Source organism: Aphelocoma coerulescens, chromosome 9 (assembly GCF_041296385.1).
Source record: "Aphelocoma coerulescens isolate FSJ_1873_10779 chromosome 9, UR_Acoe_1.0, whole genome shotgun sequence".
Classification (NCBI taxonomy): Eukaryota; Metazoa; Chordata; class Aves; order Passeriformes; family Corvidae; genus Aphelocoma; species Aphelocoma coerulescens.
In genome coordinates, this window is record NC_091023.1 from 7941679 (window position 1) to 7965351 (window position 23673).

The 23673-nt window shown below is 41.0% G+C and overlaps 1 protein-coding gene across 3 annotated transcripts in view; it reads left to right on the forward strand.

The window, feature by feature from the left end:
* The window catches only part of PXYLP1 (2-phosphoxylose phosphatase 1), a 49223-nt gene that overhangs the window by 14313 nt on the left and 11237 nt on the right, over positions 1-23673 (forward strand). Inside the window, exons 2-4 of one of the 3 annotated variants that reach the window (XM_069024603.1) lie at positions 1078-1209; positions 21990-22151; positions 23049-23175. In XM_069024603.1, the coding sequence (XP_068880704.1) occupies positions 1131-1209; positions 21990-22151; positions 23049-23175 (368 nt within the window). In that variant the 5' untranslated portion in view covers positions 1078-1130. Of the gene's footprint in view, positions 1-1077; positions 1210-6464; positions 6534-16932; positions 17027-21989; positions 22152-23048; positions 23176-23673 lie in introns of those variants that run through there. The other 2 variants (XM_069024604.1, XM_069024606.1) reach the window with 2 other exon arrangements.

The window sequence follows — 23673 nt, forward strand, 5'->3', positions numbered from 1 at the left end:
CCCCAGCAGATAAAATAAGTTCAGTGATTCCTGAGACCTTTTCAAATACTAGTACGACAATTAATTGGGGAGGGGGTGGGGGTGTGAGGGGGAATGAGGGAGTAGAAAAAATGAGAATTTTGAGGTTGTGATTATATCAGCACTCAGAGATTAATATCTTGCTGAGATGGTCAGGTTTTGGAGTCCAGAAGAGTTTTGGTAAGCAAATATGTATTAATTACATGTGTATGTTAAGACCTGTCGTTCTCAAAAGCAGGAAAAATAAAGAGAGGCCTCTTTCTGTGTGGAAATAAGTGCTGGGACAAAAAGAGACAGTGATGGGGGAAAAAGTTACTTTCTGTCAACATGTTTGAATGTTCTGTCATAAACAGAGCTCAGTTCAAAGGATCTGGGAATCTCAGAAGATTTCTTTCAAGACTAACCAATTTCCTGCAACATGCTGTCAGTACTAGGGAGAGGCATCTCTTGCACATAAGAGCAGCTGGTTGTTTAAAAAAGAAAAAAAGGCATGTAGGGGGGAGAGCAACCCCCCCTCAGCCCTTATATAGAGCAGTTTTCCACAGGAAAACGTACATCTGTGAAAACAGGGCACTTCAGCAAATTCCGTACTCTTTGGAATGTCATTTTGCAAGGAAAAGTGTGTTTGGATGTTTTCAGGAGAGGGGTGGGTTTTTTTTTTTTTATTTCTGCAGCAAATAACGAGTTCTGAGGTTTTATTACTTTTTTGTTTACTGTGTAGTGGTATTGACACCTTTTCTTACTGTTTATTATCTTAAATAAGAATTGTGGATGTAAGTATTAACCCTGTTTTAGCAGGAGGAAGGTTAATTTTATGGGAAATGGGAATCTTTTTATCTACCTGAAAGTTTTGTTCTGGAAATACAGTCAATCCTATTATTAGGGTGAAATTAAGGTGAAGGCAACTTATCCATTCTGCTGTTGCCAATTTGAATTACCTTATGTGCTTGCCTTTGAGGAACAGCTTGGCTTTTGTCAAAGGGATATTTAAATTTTCTTTGCTATAGCTGATGCTTCCACATCTGAAATGTATATTTGCCAATGTTTTGTTGTTTGCAGGAACCACAGATATCTGAAGATGAAACCATGAAGAGCAAGCAGAGTGAATAATAATGCTTTTCCGAAACCGTTTTCTGTTCTTGCTGGCCTTGGCAGCCTTATTAGCCTTTTTGAGCCTCAGTCTACAATTCTGTAAGTGTCCTCATGTTTTGTTTTCCACATATAGTGGTCTATAGGTGTGTTTAAAAATGCGCATGATTTCATGTTGTTTAAGCATTCTTCCTGTATTGAAATGCTTGGGGTTTTTTTGGGGCTTTTTTGTTTGTTTGTAAGGATTTTTGTTTGTTTGTTTTCCAAAAAAATAAGAAACAGTTTTGTGTGCCATATAGGAATCTATACGATCTAGAGAGTTCAATTCAGACTATTTTATTTTAAAAAATTCTGCATTTTGTAGTGCAGTTAAGTAATTTAATGCAATTGAATCCCTCCATGAAAGCAGGCAAACCACATTGGAGTGAAAACTGCTGCAATTCCTATTTTACATTGCATCAGACCAGATGGGATTGAGGAAACTGCTGTGAGAGGTTTGAGTGCTGGAACCTCTCCTGATTTGTACCCTCACATCAGGAAACTTCACACAGTTGAATTGGTTCATCACAAGTGGTTGGTTTGTTTAAGAGCAGATAAATTGAGTTGTGCTTCAGATGAATTTATCGTGGGTCACTGCAGAGGGCCTTGCTGTCCTGGTGAGTGAGCAGGAGGTGGTGCTGAAGGCAGGGCAGTGGAGGGGCACTGTGCCCTGTGGCTGATTACCCCCTGCTTCATGAGAGAGAACATTTCCTGGGTAAAGCCATGTTTTGTGATAATGTGGTCTGCACTAATGCCCAGCAATGTAATGAGTTGCTTTTAGAGGGCGAGTAAAAGTGCGTGTCCATAGCATAGGATAATATTCTTCGTTGTTGTTGTCATCTTTCATCGTGTTTTAAAGAGCACAGTCCTTCTGGGCTATGCTTTTTTTGCATAGAGTAAAAAAATCCCCAAAACATTACGTTACATTTAGAATGTGTCTTTTGCATACGACAGACAACTTCAAAAAAGGGGGAGAAAGAAGATGAGAGAAACTTCGTGGGTTTCTGCTATTATTTTTGTGTGCTTAAACTCATCTGCATGTAGTAAAGGGACCTGTGGCTCTGAATTGCTTTTTGAGCCTCCTGTGGGCACAAGCCAGAGGGTCAGACTGCAGCTTGTTTTGCCCCTTAGGCTCGTTACGGCTCTGCCCTTGATTTTGTAGGGTTGGTTATGAATTGTGCATAGGGCGAAGGTCCTAGAGGAGCTGCAGCTGAAACATGAAACTGAATTGTTAACTAAAATGAGTTTTATTTAGAGATGAGGAGGTAGGCATTTAGGAGAGTGAATCACATTTCATCTAAAGATAAAATTATTTTCTACTTAATTAGACCATAACATTTCTGCTAGAGATAAGGATGTTTGAGGGATGCTTTAAAAAGCATGTAAACTGCAGCAGGCAGCCACCATGAAGCCAGTGCCAATACCAACACTGATACAGAAACTTTTACATAATGAGAACTGCAATACAGTCCAGTGGGAACCAAGACATTCAGGTAGCCTGATACTTTAACTTCTTCCAGCTTCAGGATGTAGAGCAGTTAGTCCAAACTTGGAGTAAAGACCATCTCCACAGCAAAACGAAAACTGTCTTTGATCACCTTGTGCTTCTGGGTGAGCTGTGCCAGCTGGGCAGCCTGCAGCTCAGCAGCTTGAGGTGAGTTACCAGTGCTGTCTTCATCAGGAGCTTTGTCACATCCTCAGCAGTGTCTGTTTCTGTCAGGAAACAGTTTTTTCACATCCTCAGAATGTTTAACTTTGGGGTTGTTGAGTCAGGCTGGTCTCAGCATTCTTCAGCACCAAAATCAGCATGACCCCCTGCTTCTCTATTCTTCCATCACTGAAAACTTTTGCAAATGGAGTAAAATTTGAGCTGTTTTACCCACACTTAGGCAGAGCATCCTGCTACAGGCCCTTTGTGACAAGACAGATACTGAGATCTGGAGCAGTTCCCCAGTGGAGCTGGTGCAGGGTCTGGAGCCCAAATCTCATAAGGAGCAGTTGAGGTATCTGGAGGAGTTTATCCTGCAGAGAAGAGGGCTCAGGGAGATGTTATCACTCTCTACAATTAAAGAGAGAAGTTTGTACAAGGTGGGGATTGGTCTCTTCTCCCAGGTAACAAGTGATTGGACAAGAGGAAATAGTCTCAAGTTGTGCCAGGGGAGGTTTAGATTGGATAATAGGAAAAATGTCTTCACCAAAAGGGTGGTCTGGCATTGGAACATGCTGCTCAGGGCAGTGGTGGAGCCACCATCCCTGGAGGGATTTCAAAGATGTAGATGTGGCACTTGGGGTCATAGTTTAGTGGTGAACATGGTTAATGGTTGGAGTTGATCTTAAAGGCCTTTTCCAACCTAGATGGTTCTATGATAATATGATTTATGTTCATGGAAGGAAAATGAGTGTTTATACATTTAGACTCAGGAAAATGTTGAAGCCACTGTTTTATTTTGCTTGAAGGAAGGTACCTCCTTGAAGCATTTGGAGTAGAAATGGATGTTTTATACTGTTGTGAGATTGTGAATCTCTGTTAGCAAGCAGTGCACAGCTTTGTGGAGGAGGGCTGGTAATTTTAAAACATGCTACTGCCTTTCTAAGCATGGAGTGTTGAAAATGTCTCTTCCTTTATGTGATAAATTTGTTTATAAAAGAAAAACAGTAACACTAAATGTAAAATTATACAAGTGATACATATCTTCCTTTTTTAAACTTGTGCATTAGGGCAGGGCATAACTCCTGTAAATGTTTTGATATTTTATCCCTCTTGTCCACATGTGGAACTGTAGCATTTGAAGCCAGACTTGTGAGTTGTAGCTTAACTCTGAAGCGAAGGGAGTAGTAAAGGCCAAGCTCAGCTGATTTACCGCAAGTTCTGACTCAATATTACAAACAGCCCACACTGGGATGGCTGACAAGTTCACAGTCTGGCTCATGCTTGAGCTGTGAGGGTTCAGGAATTGCTTGCAGCAGTTTGCCATCCAGTCAAAAAGAAAACGATGCTGGTTTACTTTAATAGACTGTGCTGGGAAGGGTCTGGAACTGCTTTATGAGCAGTGATTCCTGCAGCCCTGATGAAGTGGAGGTGATGGGTATCATGTCAGCAGTCCTATTAAGTCTGTCCTTGCTTGTAAGACAAACTTCTGAGGCAATTGTTTCAGAGCTAATAGTTGTCACACCTTGAGTTTAGACACAGGGAGTGAAATGCTGGGGAGAACAACCAGTGTAGGACCTCACAATCTTCAGTGTTGGTACGCTGGGGATGGACCCAGGATTGATAGAAAACTCTGTTCCCTGTTTTGATGTTTGTTTATTCTTGGTCCTTTTCTGTTGTGGTTTATGAGTTATGTAGTCTGCTTTCCTGTGTTGTTTTCACTACAAGGCAGGTGCTTTACGTGGATACTAACAGTTCAACTTACAGGGTAAATCATGGAGAAAATTTCCCCCAGTGTCTCTCTTGACAGCAAACAACAGCTCTGTGCTCTAAGTATTCTCTCCCACCAACAGTTTCAGTGGATGGACATGGAGCAGTTGGCAAGGATGCAGGTTAGAAGCTGCCCTCAGAACTCTGTCCCAGGAGTACAGCAGGCAGCTCTTGGAGCAGTCAGTTCATGTCTGTCACATGTTGTGTGCTGGCTTGCTGGCTGATCAAATGCCAGCTGCATCTTCTTCGTCTCCTTATCCCGGGAAGAAGGAGACATGTAAGCAGACTGCACTTTGCTGTGCAGCTGGAGACTCTTTTTAAACTGTAATAGTCATTCTGCAAGTTGATGTGATGCTGTGGATCCTGTAAGACACCCTCCTTCCTGCCAGGGTCCTCTGTCCTGTACCTTTCGGGCAGTGGGGCACCTGACTGGTTCTGCTCTTTATGTCCTTGTACAGGAGCAAAAGGACAGGGTCTCTGTACGATCTTTGAGGGCCTGGCTGCTTTCCTGGGAATTTCACTTGGAGCAGTGGGGTAAGGGAATTTTCTTCAGGAAGTCCTACTGTTTTCAAGTGCCATGTATTTATTTAGATAAATAATGCCACAAGTTTTTTTTTCTGCACATACCTGGTAGATGATGGGAGAAATGCATTTGAGACACATTTGAAAATTTACTAGAATATTCTAATACCTATTCATAGTTTTGCCGGGTTTGGTTACCATTTCTAGTAGGCACATAGGACACTTTTAAAAGGGAGTTTATACTTGCTGAGAACATACAAACCCGAGGAGTTCTAGGCATTTTTAATATAGTTGTGTGGCCTGGACTATGAAGCAAAAACTGGGGACCAGATGTGCCCTCACTTTCAGTTTGGCTCTTAATGCATTGCACAGAGTGAAACCTGGAGTACTCAGCAGTAGAGGGAACCTCTCTTGAATGGCAAATCCCACTGGATTTTGTAAGTGTTTGAATTTTTAAATAGTGTAGGAAAATGACAGTGTTAAAAGTTAACACTAAAAATGTGTTCCACTGCTGGCTAAAAGCATACTCTGATGTCTGTGATGGATAATTAAATCAATGGAGAGTTTGTGTTTGGGAAACCCATTGGATAGGGAAACCGGTTGACTTCCGAACCAAATATGACTGGCAGATTAAAGTTTTATTAGTAATTGTCATTGTTTCCCTTCTTGTTTTATGTTTGGGGCCAGATCTACATAAAAGGGTGAAGTATTTTTCTTATAGTGTTTATCATTCCACATGTGTTTTTATTTTTCTCCTCTTTGTTTATGTAAATGGTCATGGTTGTAAAACAGTTTAAAACTTCAGCATTAGAGACAAAAGGAGAGCTGGTTTTGATAGACTTGTCAGTTAAGGCTGTACTAAAATGTAATTATGTTGTTTTTATCTGAAGTTTTCAGTGTTTTTCTTTGTCAGAAAAACTGCAGAATGAAAAAATGGCCTGTGCTGGGCTGTGGGCTATATTTTTGTCTCTGTAAATATTATCCATAATGCTGTTGACTAAAAATGGGCAGTTTCCTTGGGTACAAACACAGAGAATATATGTAGGTATACTTTATTCTTTTTTTGCCAGAAGAAGAGATTGCAGTGGCTGAGGTCTGTCTTCCTTCTTCGTGCTGTGTAACATGCCCGGAGCAGTGCAAAGGGCAGGTAAATGCAGTGTCCCTACGTTTCAGGGACACAGGATGGCAGCTGCATTCAAAGGATGTATCAGAATCCAGCTGTGGTCCTGCAGCCTCACTCTAATGGGAAAAGACAGAATTTAGGACCCTGTCAATGTTAATTGCATTGGTTAGCCGTTAGGTCAGCTGAGGAACAGGAGGTTTCAAGTATGCCTGAGGAGCTGCTCTCTTTTTCTCCCAAAGATTGGTACCTGAGAACCCAATTACTGGGCAAACACAGGCCTTCCACGACATGGAAACATCAGTGAATGGCTGAGGGAGCCTCACGGTAGGTGTCCTCAAGATGTTTCAACTATTTATCCATGAGTTACCTTGAATAAACCAAACTGAAAGGCAGTTTAAAAGCTGGCTGTTAGAATGCCATGTGTAAACTCTGTAGAGTTTGCTCGACAGTGATTTTTTAAAGTTTTCCATGAAATAAATACTTTTGTTTTATTTTGTTGCCTTTTTTTTTTTTTTTCTATTTACTGAAAGTCTAAGGAAAGTAACAGTCAAGAGAAGAGGACTAAAACTATAGTGGGAAAGCATCCCTTTTTACAGGGATGCTTTTTATAACCCTGAACCCAGTATCAGTTCCAGACTGTCCTTCTGAAGGCCCTGGCTCTTGGGCAGCTCTTTCCCAGGGAGCTTCTCCTCTGGTTTAGAGTTTGTTTTCCTGCATACTTTGATACTTTGATCAGTGGCTTAGGCTTGCCTTTTGATAAAAAGAATTTTGGTATCTGCCAGTGCTTTTTAGGATGTCAGCCACTGCTCAGGCAGGGTGCTGGTTCCCGTCTAAAGTGTGGAGAGCTGTTTTATGCTTTTTAGCGTTTTTTGAAAATACTTTCCCTGCCTTGATGGTTCAGGCTTGGGTGTTGGTGTATCAGCATGTCTGGAAATGACATTTTGCTGTTCCAGTAATAATTTTTCTCTACTTTCTGTCATTTGATTTTGCACTGGAGCTTTTGGTTTTAAAGATGAGTCACAGGAAACAGAAATTGAGATTTTCCACAAAAAAAACCCTCAGTAGAGTTTTATTTTCTTGGTTTGAGTTTTGCATGCAGCTCTTACTTTACAAGGACACTGTGGGCATCATATCCAACACTGAGGTGTTGGGGCTTAGCCTGAGATCCTCACGATGGCTTCCTTCAGCCCCTGCTGGGAACCAGAGCCATGGGGCAGTGGCTGCTTGGGTGGATATTGCATTTTGCTGGTGTAGACAAGCAACTATATTTAAAAAGCCACAGCTTTAGAATCCTTGATGTAGAGAACTTGCTTTTGTCGTGTGTTACCAGCATACGAAATTAAAAGGAGAGCAGATATCTCCCCTCGTGAATTTTGCCCTCAAGCTCATAAGCATGGCAAATTTTCCACTCATGAGAAGTCTCTCTGGGTTTTACTTTTGCAGGTGCTAATTTAATCTGAATTTAAGATTAAAGAGAAAAACGGCCCACAAATAATAAGTCCAAGGCTTTGTGCATTTTAATAGTGAGTGAAGAGAGTTTACTGTAAATATAGAGATTTTTGTTAAGGATCCTTTTTATGTTGTAACTGGAGATTTAAATAGCTTTTTTGTGATATTCAAAAGTGGTGGTATAATGCATCGGTCCACCAAATGAACCCTTGAAGGCAGAGGAGATGTGATGAATGCTTGAAAATTATACTATGAGACAGTCTTACTTTCTTCTACAAAAAATAAAGCAATCATTTCAAAATAGTTGCTTCAAATATAGGTCAGGGTTAGTTGCTTGAGATGGGATTTGACCAATAAAAGTTACTTGTCAGGCTACAGAACTTCATAATTCCTCTTTAAATATACATTCTGACTTCACCCATGGTGATTAGTTGGACTGTATTTAAGCAGAATTGATATGAACTGTTACAGCACGTTTGAAGACTGCTGTACAGTTGATTCTGTAGCAGTAGGTCATGTGATTTGTTTATTTTTGTCTTAGCAAATTCTATTTTGTCATGAAACCAGTTCTCTGCCCTTCCTTTTTCACAGCTCTCAAAAGCTGAGTCAGTCTGCCTTACAGGTCACTGCAGGCATGTTTTGGAATGGCACGACAGTCTTTTAAAGCTAATAAAATTGTTCCTAGGATTTTTCCATACGTTACTTGTGTACTGGGCTAAACTGTGTTTTAACAACTGAAACATTGTTCTTAAGCTTGGAAATTCACCCTATTTTGTTTGTAGAAGTAACAAAGAGAGAATATTGTTCCTAATGTGCGGCTCTTCCATTCTTATTCAGTGTTTGGTGAGTCAGGGTTAGTTCACCAGGTGAAATCTGCACAATGTAAAGCCTCAATTCTCACAAGAGCATGGCCCCTCTGTGTGGGGTTTGCATTGTAGCTCTTGTGTGGGGTTTTCAGGATAGCAGATGCCAGTGTAGGGCCCAGTCCCCCAGCCCTGACTACTGGGGCTCTCTGGGAGATGGGTTCTGGGCTTTGCTCACCTGTGGGTGAGCCAGCGAAGGCAGAGATCGCCTGTGTCTGGTTCTGCCCTCCTTGCTGAGTGTTCCTGTTGGGGCTGGCTGGGCACTGGCAGCGATTCTCATCCCTGAAGGTTTGCTCTTTCCATAAGCGATTTCTCAGCTGCTCCTCCCCTTGCTACAAGGCTGCCTTCCCTTGTACTTCTCTTTTTCTCATGTTGCAGAGATGATGGCATCAAACCAAAACCTGGATGTCTTAAGCTAAGAAAGTAAATACAGCCTTGTCACTCTGTTTTTTTTTTTTTTTTAGTAGGGGCCTTTTGTTAATCTTTTGCTGTCCACGCTGATGTTAGACCAGTTTTCTGAGAATTCACAATCAATTCACACTTCATTAGCTTTATCCCTCTTACTTTTAGTGGAGCTTTTAGGACAATGTTATCTATGAATTGCAAATGGGCTCATCATACATTAATCATTTGCTGTCCATTGTTTGAGATTTGGGTTCTGCGTCTTCCTCAGAGGATGTTTTGACCCAAATTTCTCGTCCCTCCTCTTCAGTGAGCAGAGTTTGAACTGGAGAGCACTAGGAGAACTACTGTAATGTCAGTGGGTATAATGCAGTTGTACTTACCCTGTTTCTAGGCCATGTGCAGTCTTCTGAAAAGCATGGAGGGCTACTTAAACTTCATGTTTGATGATAGGTTTGTTTCTCTGAGCTGTGCTTTGTGCCTGCCTTAATCCCCACTGTGCTGCTGCAAATTGAGTTGAAAACCATCAGGTTTATGGATGTGCTGGTTCCACTGTGTGTATCTGAAAGAGAGATGCTTAATATGCTTCATACAGTTGTTCGTGTTTCTTCTTAGTCCTTTTAATTTTTCTCTTGTGGGTTAGGAGTTTTGTTCTTTTATCTGTGCTTTTGATAGGCTCTCATTGCTGAAACGATACAGTGACTGACTTAATCCAAAGTGTCTTGACACTTGAGTGTGAGGGTTTTTGAAAAATTTACTGTGTGTTCTTGGGCATGTGGAGTTTCTGTGATTAATAAGGGGTCTCAAACTGATTTTGAAGATTTTAATGTGTACAGGCTGTTTTTTATTGCCTTTTTTTTCCTAGTAAGAGTAATCTCTGTTCCCAAAATTAGTTCCCTTTTAGCTTTTCAAAACTCACTTTCTGAGAGAAATGCGGTGCTTGTACATAATAAATGGCATTGTGGTTTATTTTAAATGAGGCATGGTCTAGTTTGTATTTAAAAGACTGGGGCTTTTGTGGACTTGCTGCAGTAAAATATGAAGTCTTAAAAAGTGGAAGTGATCTCCCTTCATGATTTTTGTGAGATGGTTGGATTAGAAGAGCTGGAGACGTATGTGGTGTAATTTTGGGTTTACCAACTGTGCACATTAATGCTGAATGAAGACAAGAAATAAGATTCACTGTCTTCCTCTAAGCTGTTTATGGCAAGGGTCCCAAAGATACCAGTAATTCTCTAATCCAGAGAGCGCTGTTCTGAATTCCTGAGATTAATGAGTAGGTCTGTCATGGAAGGCTTCCCCAGCACAAAAACCTGTCAGGTTGTACTGTATTAAATATGTTGTTTTGAGGTTTGCTGCTGGCAAATCCATGGCAGCTTTCTGTGTCCTGTCCTGGTGTTGACAAGGACAAACAAGTGAGCTGGCTTGGCTTGGGTAAGCAGTGGCATATGGTGTTGAGATCACTTCCCTGAGCAGGTCAGTTTGTGGACAGAAAGCAGTTGGGATTAGATGTGAAACAGAAAAGTGCTAATTTAATGCAGTAGTGAAAATATTGATTTGAATTTGTGAGGCTGTTTACCTTGGAAGGACAGTGCTGTAGAGAAGTGCCAGATGTCTGTGGATCGTGTGGATTTTGTCTGACTGATGACATTAACATATTAAGCAGTTGGTGCCCTGTGCCTTTGCAGAGGCTGTGGCTGAGCTTCAGAGGCTGTGTGTGTCCCTGCCTTTGGGGTGGTAGCCCTTTGAGGGACAGACATCTCTGCCCCCGACCCAGGTGTGCAGGCAGGGGCGCTGCAGGGAAGTGCAGGAAGCAGCTCAGGAGAGGTGATCAGAAGCTGCCTTTACCAGTGAGCAGATGTAGTTTGTTGCAGCCCAAAAGCTGCTGCATTGGTGTTTTGACACCAGGGGAGCAATACTGGTGAGGATGTGGCTAGAGCTAAGGTGTGTTTTTAAGTCCCTTTATTTATTTGTTTTACCTGTGTATTTTGGGATTCCTGTTTGAATAGCTGGATGTTCTAGTACATGCCCTAATAAGAGTTGACTTGAATGTCAGAAGACATTCTGAGTATTTTGGGATGCTGTCTGAGGAGAACCCTAAGGCAAAGAGGCATCTAGGATGATAGAAAGCAGTAGTGCACACTTCCCCTGTGTGCAGGGAGCACTCATAGGGCTTCAGCTGCAGAGAGCCCATGTCAGAGATGTGAAGTGTCAGCAACAGATTGCTGGGTAACAGAACAGGAGCAACTCTTGAGCTATCTTGAACTCTGCTTTATGGGGCATATTTCTGTATCATTCCCTGCTGCTGTAGATGAAAGGGTCACTGAAGCCAGAGGATTTGCAGTCCATGTTCCTGAGAGTACTTTTTCCTGCATTTTCTTCTGCTGTGCTGAATCTTCTTGGCTGCTATGTTGGTGTTCAGTTCACATGTGAAATCTGCCAAGCATCTTTTTTTCAGTCATGTTGCAATCACTGCTGCACAGCTTCCCACTCCAGTAGTTGTGAGAATCATGCAGGACAAAACGAAAAAACAAACAAACACAAACAAACCAACCCCAAACTAAAAGCAAAGGTCCTCACCCCCTGGAAAAGGATGGCAGAGCGTTCACTATAGTGTATATCAATGTAAAGCATTTGATCTTTATTTTGAGACAATACTTGGAAATGGGAAGAGTTGCCAACAATTTCTGAACACAGCTGATGAAAGCTGTTTTGAAAATCTGTTCCAGGACAATTCAGCTGGATTAGTTCATTTAGCAGTTGCTGTGTTCTGTAGACAGAGGCAGGACAGTGCTTTAAAATCTTACTGCAATGCTCATGAGTCTTGTTGGATAAACAGCAGTGGCTGGATCGACTGTATTTATAAAAATCATGTGCTCAGGCCATAATTCCCCCCTGTTTAGTCTTTGCATACTTAATCCTTGTTTGGTGGCCCTCAGGACACTGATTTGACATAGTTGAAGTCATCTCACAGCCTGATGAGACATGGCAGCTCTCAGCAGTAGGATGGACTTCCTTCAGAGTGTGGTGGTTTATGGTGTTTGTTGCCCTTCTCATTTGGGAATCCCAGTGAGCCTGTGGTGGGCCAGGGACCAACATAACTGTGTCACTGTAAGCACTGCTGAGGCTCCTGTTCCATCTTGTCACTAAACCTGGAAAATGAGCAAGATGTGACTTGAGCAATGTGTTTATAGAGCAGCAAATCTGTGCTTGTCTGGATGTCCTGTAGGAACCTCGCCCAACCCCTCCAGTCCGAGTGTGGAGCCAAGCAGTGGGGTAATTAGTGACATGCTGCAAAGGAAAAGCTTTAGTATGCATGTTTATTTATTTAAAAGAAAGTAGTACATTAAATTGATGAAAATATAAATCTATTCTGTGGTGAACATTGTAGAGTTTCAGTGCAGTAGGAAAATACGATGAAATACAACGAGTAATTTTTCACTTTGGGCGGAGAAGTGGAAAGCGATTGTCATCTCTAGAGCTTGAAAAGGCTCAGATTTGCAGTCAGCATTGCTGTGTTATTGCTGTCAGGCTGAAAATCCTGGAAGCTATTTAAGCAATGCCATATGCTCCTCTGAATTGTCCAGTGGAAAACAATGGGGGGGCGGAGGAAAACCCCTAAAACTATAAAGCTCTTTTCAGAGCCACATCTGGACTTAATAAATGCAAGCACACAGTGTATAATTTAATGTATCTGCTTAAATTAGGTCTCAAACACAAGAGTGCAAGGCCTGCCATGCTGTGTTTGGTGCAAAAAGGATTTTCTCAACATATTTATTTTCCTCATGTAAGTCTGATTATGACCTTGTAAAAAAGTCTGCTAGCTATGCCGCTAATGCGGCTGGAAATAAGAAACCTGTTCTCTGCAATACTGGTGTGAGTGGTTTAAAGCTGGTAAGCTACCAGGCATGGTGGTTGTGTGTAGCTGTTCTATTTTATCTTTGAACATGAATACACAAGTACTGAAATCTGGTCATTTGCCCTGACTCTGAAATTGAATAAGGCCCTGGGTCAGTACCTGCGAGCTATGGCTCCGTGGGCAAGGGCTGCTTTTGGAAATTGCCCCAAACTGAGGAAAACCTTTAAAGAAATTCACAACTTGTGAGCCAAAAAATAGGCAGACAAATAGGCCTTGCCCCACTCCTGGAAAGGGGTGGGAGGCTATTTCTGTGTAACTCTGTGAAAAAACAGCTAAGGAGAGCAGCCTGTTTATAGTAGTTCTCAGTTGTCCATAGGGACATTTTCATCTCCAGGGAAAAACTTTAGGGATCTGAAAACTAAGAAGGCTGAAAACTCAGAAGGCATTAGACTGAAGAATAAGCTTTTGGTTGCCTTTCATGTGAGAAAATGACACCAGGATTGATTAGAAAAAGTAAGATGCACCTACAAGTTCTAGCTGCAATTGTGTTATGATATTCTGGGGAGAAAGCAGGGACTGTGATCAGAAAGCTCATACTGGGGTGCATGTGTGGACTTCCATTTCTCTTGTGCATGGCAGGAGAACATTGTTAAGTCTTTAGGGTTTTTTTTCCTTATGTCCTAATGTCTGTGATTTTCTTCAAAACATGTGCATTAAAAATTTAAATACTCTAGAGCTCACACTCGTTCCCCCTCAATCAGATCTGACCTCCACTGGGTTAGCTGAGGACACCTGCAGCTTCCTAGTCTCCCTGAGTTCCCATTTTCTGTCAGTGAACCTGTGATATACAGGATGCTTCAGAAAACTTATATTTCCTACACGTTAAACAGAGGAACGACAGTTTCATTGCAGATTTCCCCTGGGTATTTTTCCAGTTGGAGGAGAATGGTTCTTCTTGTTGGCTGCCCTGCTCTCATCTCCAGCATGTTTTGGGTGGAGACTGACTGTAGCTGAGTTCTCCAGGTGGAGAAGGGCAGGAAGGGACCTGATGCTTCAGGCTCTGTGGTGGCTGAGTCTGCAAGGCTAAAAGAAAAGGGAAATCCACCTTTTTTCTTTATTAAATCACAAGAAGTAATTGGGGGAGGAAATGGGACTGTAACTTCCGTGTTGTCACTATGAAGATGTAGTTTAAGGAACCACATGAGGAAAGACAAACATAGCACTTAACAGAATTTTAAAAGCAGCATTTTTCTAATAGTGACCCAAGTAATGCAGAAATTTACCCAACAAAGATAAGTGCACTGAAACGGAAATGGACACCACCCCCCCCCAAAAAAATCCCCAGCTATGTGAATTTAATCAATTTCTCTTGACAGGTTAAAGTTTCTCTGTAAGAATTTGAAATATGATGTTCTGTTTCACAAGTCTGCGGCAGCATTCCTCATGGTCTTCCAAAGTAATTGTTTTTTTGGCTGTAGGATAGGGGGATGTCCATGTTCATTTGATAGGATCGATTGAACTGTTCTAGTGGGCTTTAATTTCTGGTGTCAGAATATGGTGTGCTGAAGGCCATGGCAGAACTGTGGCTCTGCAGTATGAAATGCAGGTATTCAAGGCTGCTGTAGCAAGCATTTTTCAGCACTTTTGATTAGAAACTCTGGCATGAAAAGAATATTTATTCAATGACATCTGCTACTTGCTTGCTGCACCTAAATACTCTTTGTGAATATTTTTTTAAAGTTTGTCCTAGAACTTGACATGTAGGGTGTTGGCAATACTACTGTGCTGTAAGACTGCTTTAAAAGTCTCTAAATTACTATGATCTCTTTTACAGAAGGGAAAACAGCAGCTGCAGTCACAAAATTGAGTGGGTTAAATAGGTGTATGTGTCTGGGCATGTGTCAGCCCATAACTCACCGCTGGTGCTGAGTGTTTGCAAACTGTTGGAAACTCAGAGGAGGGGATCTGTAGTCTCTGTTTTCTGTTTGCTCCCATTTGGCTGTTTAGTGAATGCCACGAGCTTGGAAGTTCCTGCCCTCTTTCGTACTGAGGTTGATGAATCTGTGTTTGAATCATCCATTTTCAGAGTTTGGGTAGGTAACATTTCAAGTCTGTTAGGAGGGGAGCACTTACCTCTGCTGCCCTGACACAGCTGCATTCTGAAGGTTGTACCTGTGTCACCTTGGAACACACACAATTGTTGGGTTGAAATATTGTGGAGAAATTACACTCCAAGGAACCTTCTTTATATTCTCAGGGGTTTGTCAAGGTAAAGCATTTTGTTGTTGCTATTCCAGGTTAAATTTAAGTGTGTGCCCTCCTCCGTCCCCCACTGTTCTTCTCTCTGTTACCCACCTCCCCCATAGCTCCCTTCACTCTTTTTTTTCTCCTTTGTAGTTGTGCTCAGAAAATTTAGCAGCTCTGTGGGAAGAAGACCTTGAAGCTAAGAGCCTGTTCTGTAGCAGAGAGGGCTGTGGATGCTTGTAAACACATCTGTGCTTTAGGGCCCCTTGCTCCAATTGCTCCTTAACAGGCAGAACACTCAGCCAAAGTGGAGAAAATGGAAGGGCAAATCCTTGGGGAAGCAGAGTTGTGGTGAAAGAAGTGGTTAAGGGATAGAGACTGCAAAGACACTGATGGCTGTGATTCTGTGACTGTCACTTCTTCGACTGTCACTTCTTCTTAGGTTCAGTGTGGACAGGTCTCACATATAAAAAAATTCCTCCTCAGGTTCTATAGGGCAAGAGGTTTGATTTAAAATAAAAACTACTGGCTTTTTTTGCTTAATTAAACTACATCATCTTAATATACTAAAAGCCAGTGAAAATTTAGGACTGTAAAAGTTTAGTAGCTCCATTTATATTTTATATAAATATAAAATCTAAAGCTTAGAAGCTTATGTTCACAGGCTTAGAAAGCCTTTTTAAAGACTTTTATGGTTATTTTTCTTAGTAATACTTGATAGTTTGACCAGTGTTAGGTTAATAAGCCTTTTTTTGTGTGATTACTCAGCATTCAAATACAGCACATTAGTGATTGTGGCCTTCTGCATTATGGATGAAGGCCCTTGCTGTTAATACAGATCTTACCTTTGAGCCAGTCAAAGCCTTTATTTAGCTGTACAAAAGAAGAAAATGAGAAAGGTGCTGTTGTGTGTCACACAGGTGCATTTGAACTTCATTGATACCCAGATGTGCATTTGCAATCCAAGGCTCTAAAACTGATCGTGGGGGTGTGCTGGTCGGGCATGAGGGTGGGGTTTGCCAGGACCACACCTGGGGCTTTTCAGGGACCTGACCTGGGACTTGCAGGGATCATACCCAGGATTACAGGATGTCAGAGCTCTGGCAGTGCTGTGCTCAGGCTGCTTCATTTCCCCATTGGCAGCGTACCTTCAGCGTTGGTGTGCCTTAGCTGCTTTTTCCAGATTGTTTTTCTTTACCTTTTCCCCCCACCCCAGTTGCTTTCAAGAATTCCTGCCTCTTTTAGGTTGTTCTTCCATATACTACTGTTTTTTTCAGGGAGAGAGCAACTAGAAGAAGAGCTGGGGTGTTTAACCTGGATGAAAGGAGGCTCAGAGGGACCTTGTCTCTCTCTACAACCACCTGAAAGGAGGTTGTAGCCAGGTGGGGATCAGTCTCTTCTCCCAGGTATCAAGTGACAGAACAAGAGGAAATTGCCTAAAGTTGTGCTGGGGGAGGTGTTGGATATGAGGAAAAATGTGTGGATGTGGCACTTGGGGACAGGTTTTAGTGGTGAAGATGGTGGTGCTGGGTTAACAATTGGATTCAGTGGTCTTAAAAGTCTTTTCCAACCTTAATGAGCCTATGAAGTCCACATTCATCACCAGGCTTTCAGAAGCCTGAGCGTTCTGCTCTGTGCTAGGCAGCCTGGTAGGAGCAGAAAGGGGTGGGGGGAAAGGTGGAAGTGTATAAATAACTTTTTGTGCTCTCTGACATGCGTGTTTGCTTTTCTTTACCCATCAGCATAAGGTTACTTACAGTGGGGTTGCTGTTTTTCATTTCTGCTGTGTGGCTGCATTTCTATTTGGCTGTTCTATATAGTATGTTTGCATGGGGCTGAAAGAACCTTCTGTATTATAAAAGATGAAAATTTCAGCTCTCTGTTAAGTCAGAAGATCAGGACTAACATGGCTACTTGTGCTGCTGCTTCTCAGGCTGGTTGGAGCTACAAGGAAAAACAGCAGTGGAAACTGGTTTTATTGCCCATCTTTCTGGTTTTAGGTAAATGTTGATTCTTTTTCATGGATAAATGTGTTTCTTCTTGGTAAACAGTGCTGCTACCTTTTGTATCTCAAGCTGAAAGTAGGACTACAGGAGGGAGAGAAATTGATAATGAAGTGATTTAGCATTTAATTGGTGTTCTTTCTACAAGAATTTCACTTTGCTTTGAGTTTGGTTTTCTGCTGTACTGAATTCTGTCAAATTCATGTCAGTTTTGTAGCCCTAATGCATATCTGGCTCCCTGCTGGCTTCTGAGCACAATAGCTGATTTGGTAAACTCTACATTTTTCCAGAGGGGTTTAGTTGCTATGTAGGAATTGTTACGATCGTTCCACTGAAAGCACTTCTGAATGATTGTCTCTCTTGCTTGGCAGCAACTTGTCTAATATTTGGGGGATTTTATATATTTCATGGCATTCAGGAACTTGGTCGGGGGGAGTATGGAAGTCAGACAATCAACTTGTTACTCTTTAAATAGGTCATACTTAATGTACACTGGAAATAAAACCACGCTCGTAATGTTTGAGACACTGCTGGGTTTCTTAAAGATATTTCTTAGCCAAGCTATTGACTTCATTTTAGAATGTGGTCTTCAGGTTCTGTGGTGTGATTTAAAATAAAGGTTCCTGGAGGTTTTTTGTTTAATTAAACTTAGTATCAGAATTTGAATTTTACTTCTTTTGAATTGTGTTGACTTTAAAAAGTAATCTCAGTTTGGAGTGGCAAGGATTCTTGAAGGAGTGATTCTGCAGCAGTATTCAGGTGTAATACTGTGTGACCAGTGCCTCTCTGTCTCACAGGGCAGCAGTTGCTGTTCGACTGTTCCATCAGGTGTTACTTTTGTCTGATAGCAGCCTATATGTTTAGTTTTATTTCATGTTTCACACAATTTTAGCCTGGTGGGACCCTGGGAAGAGTTGCGTTGAGCTCTCTTTCCTTTTATTGTTTCTGTAACTTTCTCCTTTTTTTCCTCGCTATAACTTTTTCAGAATTACTGTTTCAAAGTAGTTTTTATGTGGCTTCTTTAGTTATAAAAATAAGTTTATGAATATTGGGAAATAAAATATGGTCTCTCCCTTTTTGTTGTCAAGCTACCTCGGTAATAATATGTCCATATTCTTTATAGTTCCCGTGTTGGCAAAGCTTCCAGTTAGATGATGAAATATGTTACAGATCTGTTTTATTAACTGCTCTGGCTGAGGCAAATGCACATCAAAATCATCTGTTCCATTTCTGGTTTACATTGTTGTATTTCTGTCATAGTAAAACATGAGCTTTGAAAGGCACAGCAGTGGAAAAATCCTGTTCAAAACCCCTCTTAATCATAGATTTAAGTATGCCTATGTGCACACTGTCAGACTTCTGTTTTGGGCAAGTGCATGTTACTGTGAACTAATAGAGAAATTCATATAAAATAGTGCTAAGCTGTAAAAAAACAATGTGAAAACTGTGTAGCGCTATTCTGACCTTGTAATGCTGTACATCTGGAAGAGCAACTGAGTTTGGAAAAAAAGATGAATTTCAGCTTCCTGTGAGGGGCTTTTTAAAATTTATTTTTATTTATTTTTTCACTTTCCTCTCTGAGCTGTATCAGTCCAATACTGTTTGTAGGTTTGCCCATTACAAACGGACCAGAAAACCCACGTGGGAGACAGAGGTGGGATTGACACTTCAGAGGAGGACTTCAGCAGGGAAATACTCGGTTACAAAGAGTCAGCTCTTCAAAGAGCTTTAGAGGACTGCTCTGTGTGGTACAGGGAGTACAAAAATGAAGGAACAAACTGAGCCTTCTGTGCAAAGGGAGCTGGAGAGGATGAGGCGTGCAAAGCAGGACTGGATAGCCAGGAAGTGGGATAAATGAAGACAGCAAGGGAGCATGAAGGCCAAATACTTGAAATGAGAAGGGAGGGAGAAAGGGGAGAACATCATAAATACATGAGGCACAAACAATGTCCAGGGAATGTTAGGAGATGAGGAAATAATTGAGAAACAACTAAGGGCATGGAAAATACCTCTGTTGTTTCAGCAGCCAGAATACAGAGAGAGGATGTATTGCTTGGGATCCTCATCCCAAAGCTCTGAAACTGCAGGGATGTTCCAGCTTCTGAGAAGTTGTAGCAAGGGGTGAGGAGGACCAGTGTGGCTGGGTGGGCTCTTCAGGGTGACCATGCTGAGCAAAGAGAAGGCAGCTCCAGCTGGCATTCATCTCTCCTTGGTCTTATGTTGTCATTCTTCCCTGTTGTCCCCCTCATCCTGGCCGTCGCCATTCTCCAAACTCTGAAATACTTGTTATTTTCATGTATATGCACTTGGTGGAGATTTTCAGGAGGCTGTAGAGACTGATGCCCAGTTCATGTAATTCTTTTTTCTATTTAGCTATTTTTTCTATTTAGTTGTGTTAAATAGAAGGTGTTTGCATAGGTGGTTTGACTGATTTTGTCATTATTATTTTCACCCAACATTTGTTATTTCCAGTGTGTTAAAGGAAAATCCTGCTGATCATGTGTCCTTTCCTCTTCCCAGGTATAAGCCAAGCATATTCATTGTACAATATGACAATATTTACCAGCTAGTACATGAACTATTGTTATTTCTAATCTGTGAGTCCATTTTCAGTCCACAAAATATTTTTAAGTTGTACCCAGAGCTGCTGTACTGACTTGAGAGTCTGCTTTAAGAGTGTTCTTTCAGTTGCTTTTTGAACTGCAAGCATGTATTCTGACAGTCCTGCAGGTGTTATTTTTAATATTAAATTTTATTCTTAGTATTCAATGTTGTTCTTAATATTCAGTTTTATTTTTAATATTTTAGAGTAGATGTTTCTCTGTAAGATTTAGTGCTTTTCCTTATTCTTAAAATTTGTCTGGCAGTGTTATGGGATTTATTAAATTAGTTTGATTAGAAATGAGACTTGCATTCCGCAGACAACGTATTTGGCCCTAGGAATCATGGGCACTTGATTTTAATAAGCTGATGTATGCATCTGTTGGCTTCTGCCCTTAATAGTTTCAGTACAAAAATGGGATCCAGGGTTTTTTGTGGCTAAAGCTGCCTTAGATAAAAAAAAAATAGAATCTTTATTTTGCTTTTAAATCTCCCCACCGAAATTGAGGACCCAGAGTTAACTTGGAGTTTATGCTGTTGGGGTATGGTTTCCCCTGTCTGCTGAAACACTCCTGTGTCTAAGCTGGCTTGAGCTACATGACCTCTTGAGTATTTCATCCAACTCTGTGACATTAAGGGAGAAGAAGCAATGTAGTTTGTGGGTTGCTCTAGAGAGAATTGTTGCAGGAAGCTGGGAGTAGTTGCCTGTAACTTTCTGGTTTGGAAACTTGGCCAGTAGAATGTACCTGTAATTTTCCATTTGTACTGTGGACAACTGCTGGCTGTAGTGGTGTTTATTTGCAGAGTCCAGTCACTGTTGTAACACATTCTTGGGTTTGGGATTTATACCCCAAATACAAATGTGCTGCAAGCCCCAGAGTTCCCAACCTCTGATAGATATTACCGAGGCTCTGTGTTACTGCCAGTTTCTTGGGCATGGATTTGCAATGTTTCAAAACAATGTGAGTCTAAGCAAGGAGCTAAAAAAATGAATCTGGTAGGTAAATGCTAGGATGGCAGCTGAGCTCTGCAATTTTAGTGTCCAAAGTCAAAATTACGGTTTAATATTCTCACCAAAAGAGTTGAAAGCAAAATCTGAAACAGCTTAATGAAAAGTTGGAAGTTGATGCACTTGGCAGGTTTTGGCCTGGTCAACAGCACTAGCAAGGCTGTGGAAGGTGCTTGGGTTCTGGTTTTGGCAGACAAAGAGTAACCACATAAAAACGTTTGAAGTGTAGTGTATTGTAGTGTAAGAATGAAGAGCCTGTGTTTTATTACTGGCTACATGTTCTTAAAATCTATGTGTGTTTTGCTTTAGTTTGCTGTCTTCACTGGTTTTCTTGGTCAGCACAACTCTGTATTGGGGAACAAATTCACCTCTGAAATTGGAACTGGGAGTCAAGATGGAGCTGAGGAACTGATGCAGAAGAATTAGTAAAGTTTTGCTTTGAAATTCATTCTCTCATCTTTTCTTTCTTCTTTCTTTTTCTCTCAAGATGGAAGACCAATGGGGTAAAAATGTGAATGCTTTTCCTCCTCTTTTTCACCTCTAAAGCTTCTGATTAAAATACCAGAAAATAGAATAGAATAGAGATATTTGTTACTACAAGTGTAGTCTGGTCAGGCTCATAAATTGACTGATGCTTTTGCATCAAGGCAGGGTCATTACAACTCTGGCCTTACATTTAGATATTCTTCAACTTTCATCTTCACGTCAGAAGACTTGCTGGTGGTATTTCAGTTAGTTTCTCCTCTGTGTGTGTTTACTGCATTTCTTTGTGTTCCACAGCTTTTGGGTAATATCAATTTCATTTCAAGAAATATATTTCATGTACTTGTTTTTTTTTTTAGATAAGCCAGACTGTTTAAGGTTGACAAGGCAGGGATTAGTGCAGAAAATGATGAATAATCCAGCTCCTTCAGTCGTGACCACTTTGTTTTCCCAGTGGCTTCTACTACCCTCATCTTAGCTGTGCTGTGTCTTTTGCTGATGTCCTTCAATGTCAGTTTTTAGGTTAAAATGATGAGAGACAGCCAGACCTATGTGGCCCTTTTTCTGTGATTCATGCTCAGAGACTGATAGAAAAAGCAGCTTCAAGAAAAGTGCAAAACCCAGAGCTGTTTTACATCCAGATCTGCTTCTGAAGCCATTGGCATTGACTTTGCCAAAAAGCTCTTCTGGGCTATGTAAATCAGGAAAAAAATCACAACAAAGTTGTTGTATACTATCAAGAGACATCCTTTCATGGAAACCATAGTCTTTATGTATAATTACTTAAAAATAATGATTAAAAAGTCATAATCCTGTATGTCCCTAAACTCTCCTGAAGATGCATGGTGTATGTTTTGTATCTTTCAGTGCATTTAATCCCAGTAAACCCTGTCAGGGAAGATGGGTTGAATCCTAAGAGCCGGAAGAGAATAATGCCCGATTTGCTGACAGAGCCTCCTGCCATAGACCCTGTTTACGAAGCTCATGTTTACTGCAATATTCCCACCATTGCTGAGCGCAGCATGGAAGGTAAGCTTTGGGAGGGCAGATCTCAGCGTAGCTGCTTGTTTCTATGTGCTGTTATTAGAAATGATAACTGTGTATTGTCAGTTCATTGGTGCTTGGAGAAGGTGCAGCAAATGCCAGTTGGTTGCCGAATTATGTTAAATCATTCAAAACATGCTCCTGCTCTTTCCTTCCCTTTGTATCCTCTCCGTTGTCTTGATTTTTGGAAATGGTTCTGTCTCCAGGCAATGGTCAGCTATAGGCCTAAGATTGGAAGGGTTGGGAGAGGTGTAGATATTTAATGTTTGAATTGTAATTCCTGTTGCAAGTCGGCTGCATTTCAAACAGTTGACTTGAAATTCTGGAAGAAACCCCCCACAGAAGTAATTACTTTTGGAATTCCAAGCCATTAGACATGGTCAGCTAGAAGGCATATTTGCATTCTTTACCCTACAGCGGCTGCAGTGAGTCTGAATGAAGTCCTTCATTGGCATATCCTACTAATGCTTATCAAATAAATCACAAACTAGTATATCAAAAAGATCCAGATTAGACATGCTGCAAAATCCATCATTATGATGGGGACTGGAAGAGAGGCATTATGAAAGTGGAATAACCTTATTGTGTTGACAGAGTTCAGTGCTTGAATAATGTTTTGTGTGGTTGGTGGATTTCAGATGTACTGTGGAGATGTGCTAAGAACCTCAGTCTTGTATAACTTGTCTTGCAATCTGAAGTGAAATCTTTCTTGGGTTGGTTAAGTTGTATTTTCCTAGGGGTGTTTTCTTTCACTGCAGTACCACAGCTATCAAGCTAATTATACCTGCTTTTTTTAATAAAGAAAGTGTATGCAGGTAGCAATTTTTTTATCTCTCTCTCTCTTTTTTTTTTTTGTTTTTGTTCTCCCTTTCTTCACTTTAGGTCATGCCCCTCATTATTTTAAGCTGGTGTCAGTTCACGTGCTGATTCGACACGGTGATAGGTATCCTCTATATGCCATTCCCAAGACAAAGAGACCTGACATCGACTGTATGTTGGTGCCCAGCAGGTAAAATTCTTGGAGTTTGTCTTTACTAAGCTCTTTTTTTGCTTGAGAATAATTTTTTCCTCTTCAGGAAACAAGTTGTGCAGCCTGAAGCACATTGTGACTTCTGACCATTGTGTATTACCATGGTTTAAAAAAACAACCCCTGTATCAGTGGTGCACAGTATTTTCTGTGAAACAACTATTACAGGTTACCAGTTCAGACCAGAGTAAGTTCTTCATGTTTCTTTAAAAAGCAAAAGCTATTTAGCTGGATATTTAGGTTGCCATTCCTCTTAGATAAGTTTCTACGTTTTGAAAATGTAAGCGCGTTGTTTGAGGTGGTCTCTTCCATTTCAGGCCAGCATGCTTCCCTTCATCTGAATACGAAAAGCTCTCAGGCAGTTCAGCACTACCATAAGAAAATTTATATTTGTATTTTATATTATTTTTTCTTTTACTCTTCAGAAATCTAGGCTATCAGAGTTTTCCCTTAATGATTTGGGTCAAAATTCAAGAAAA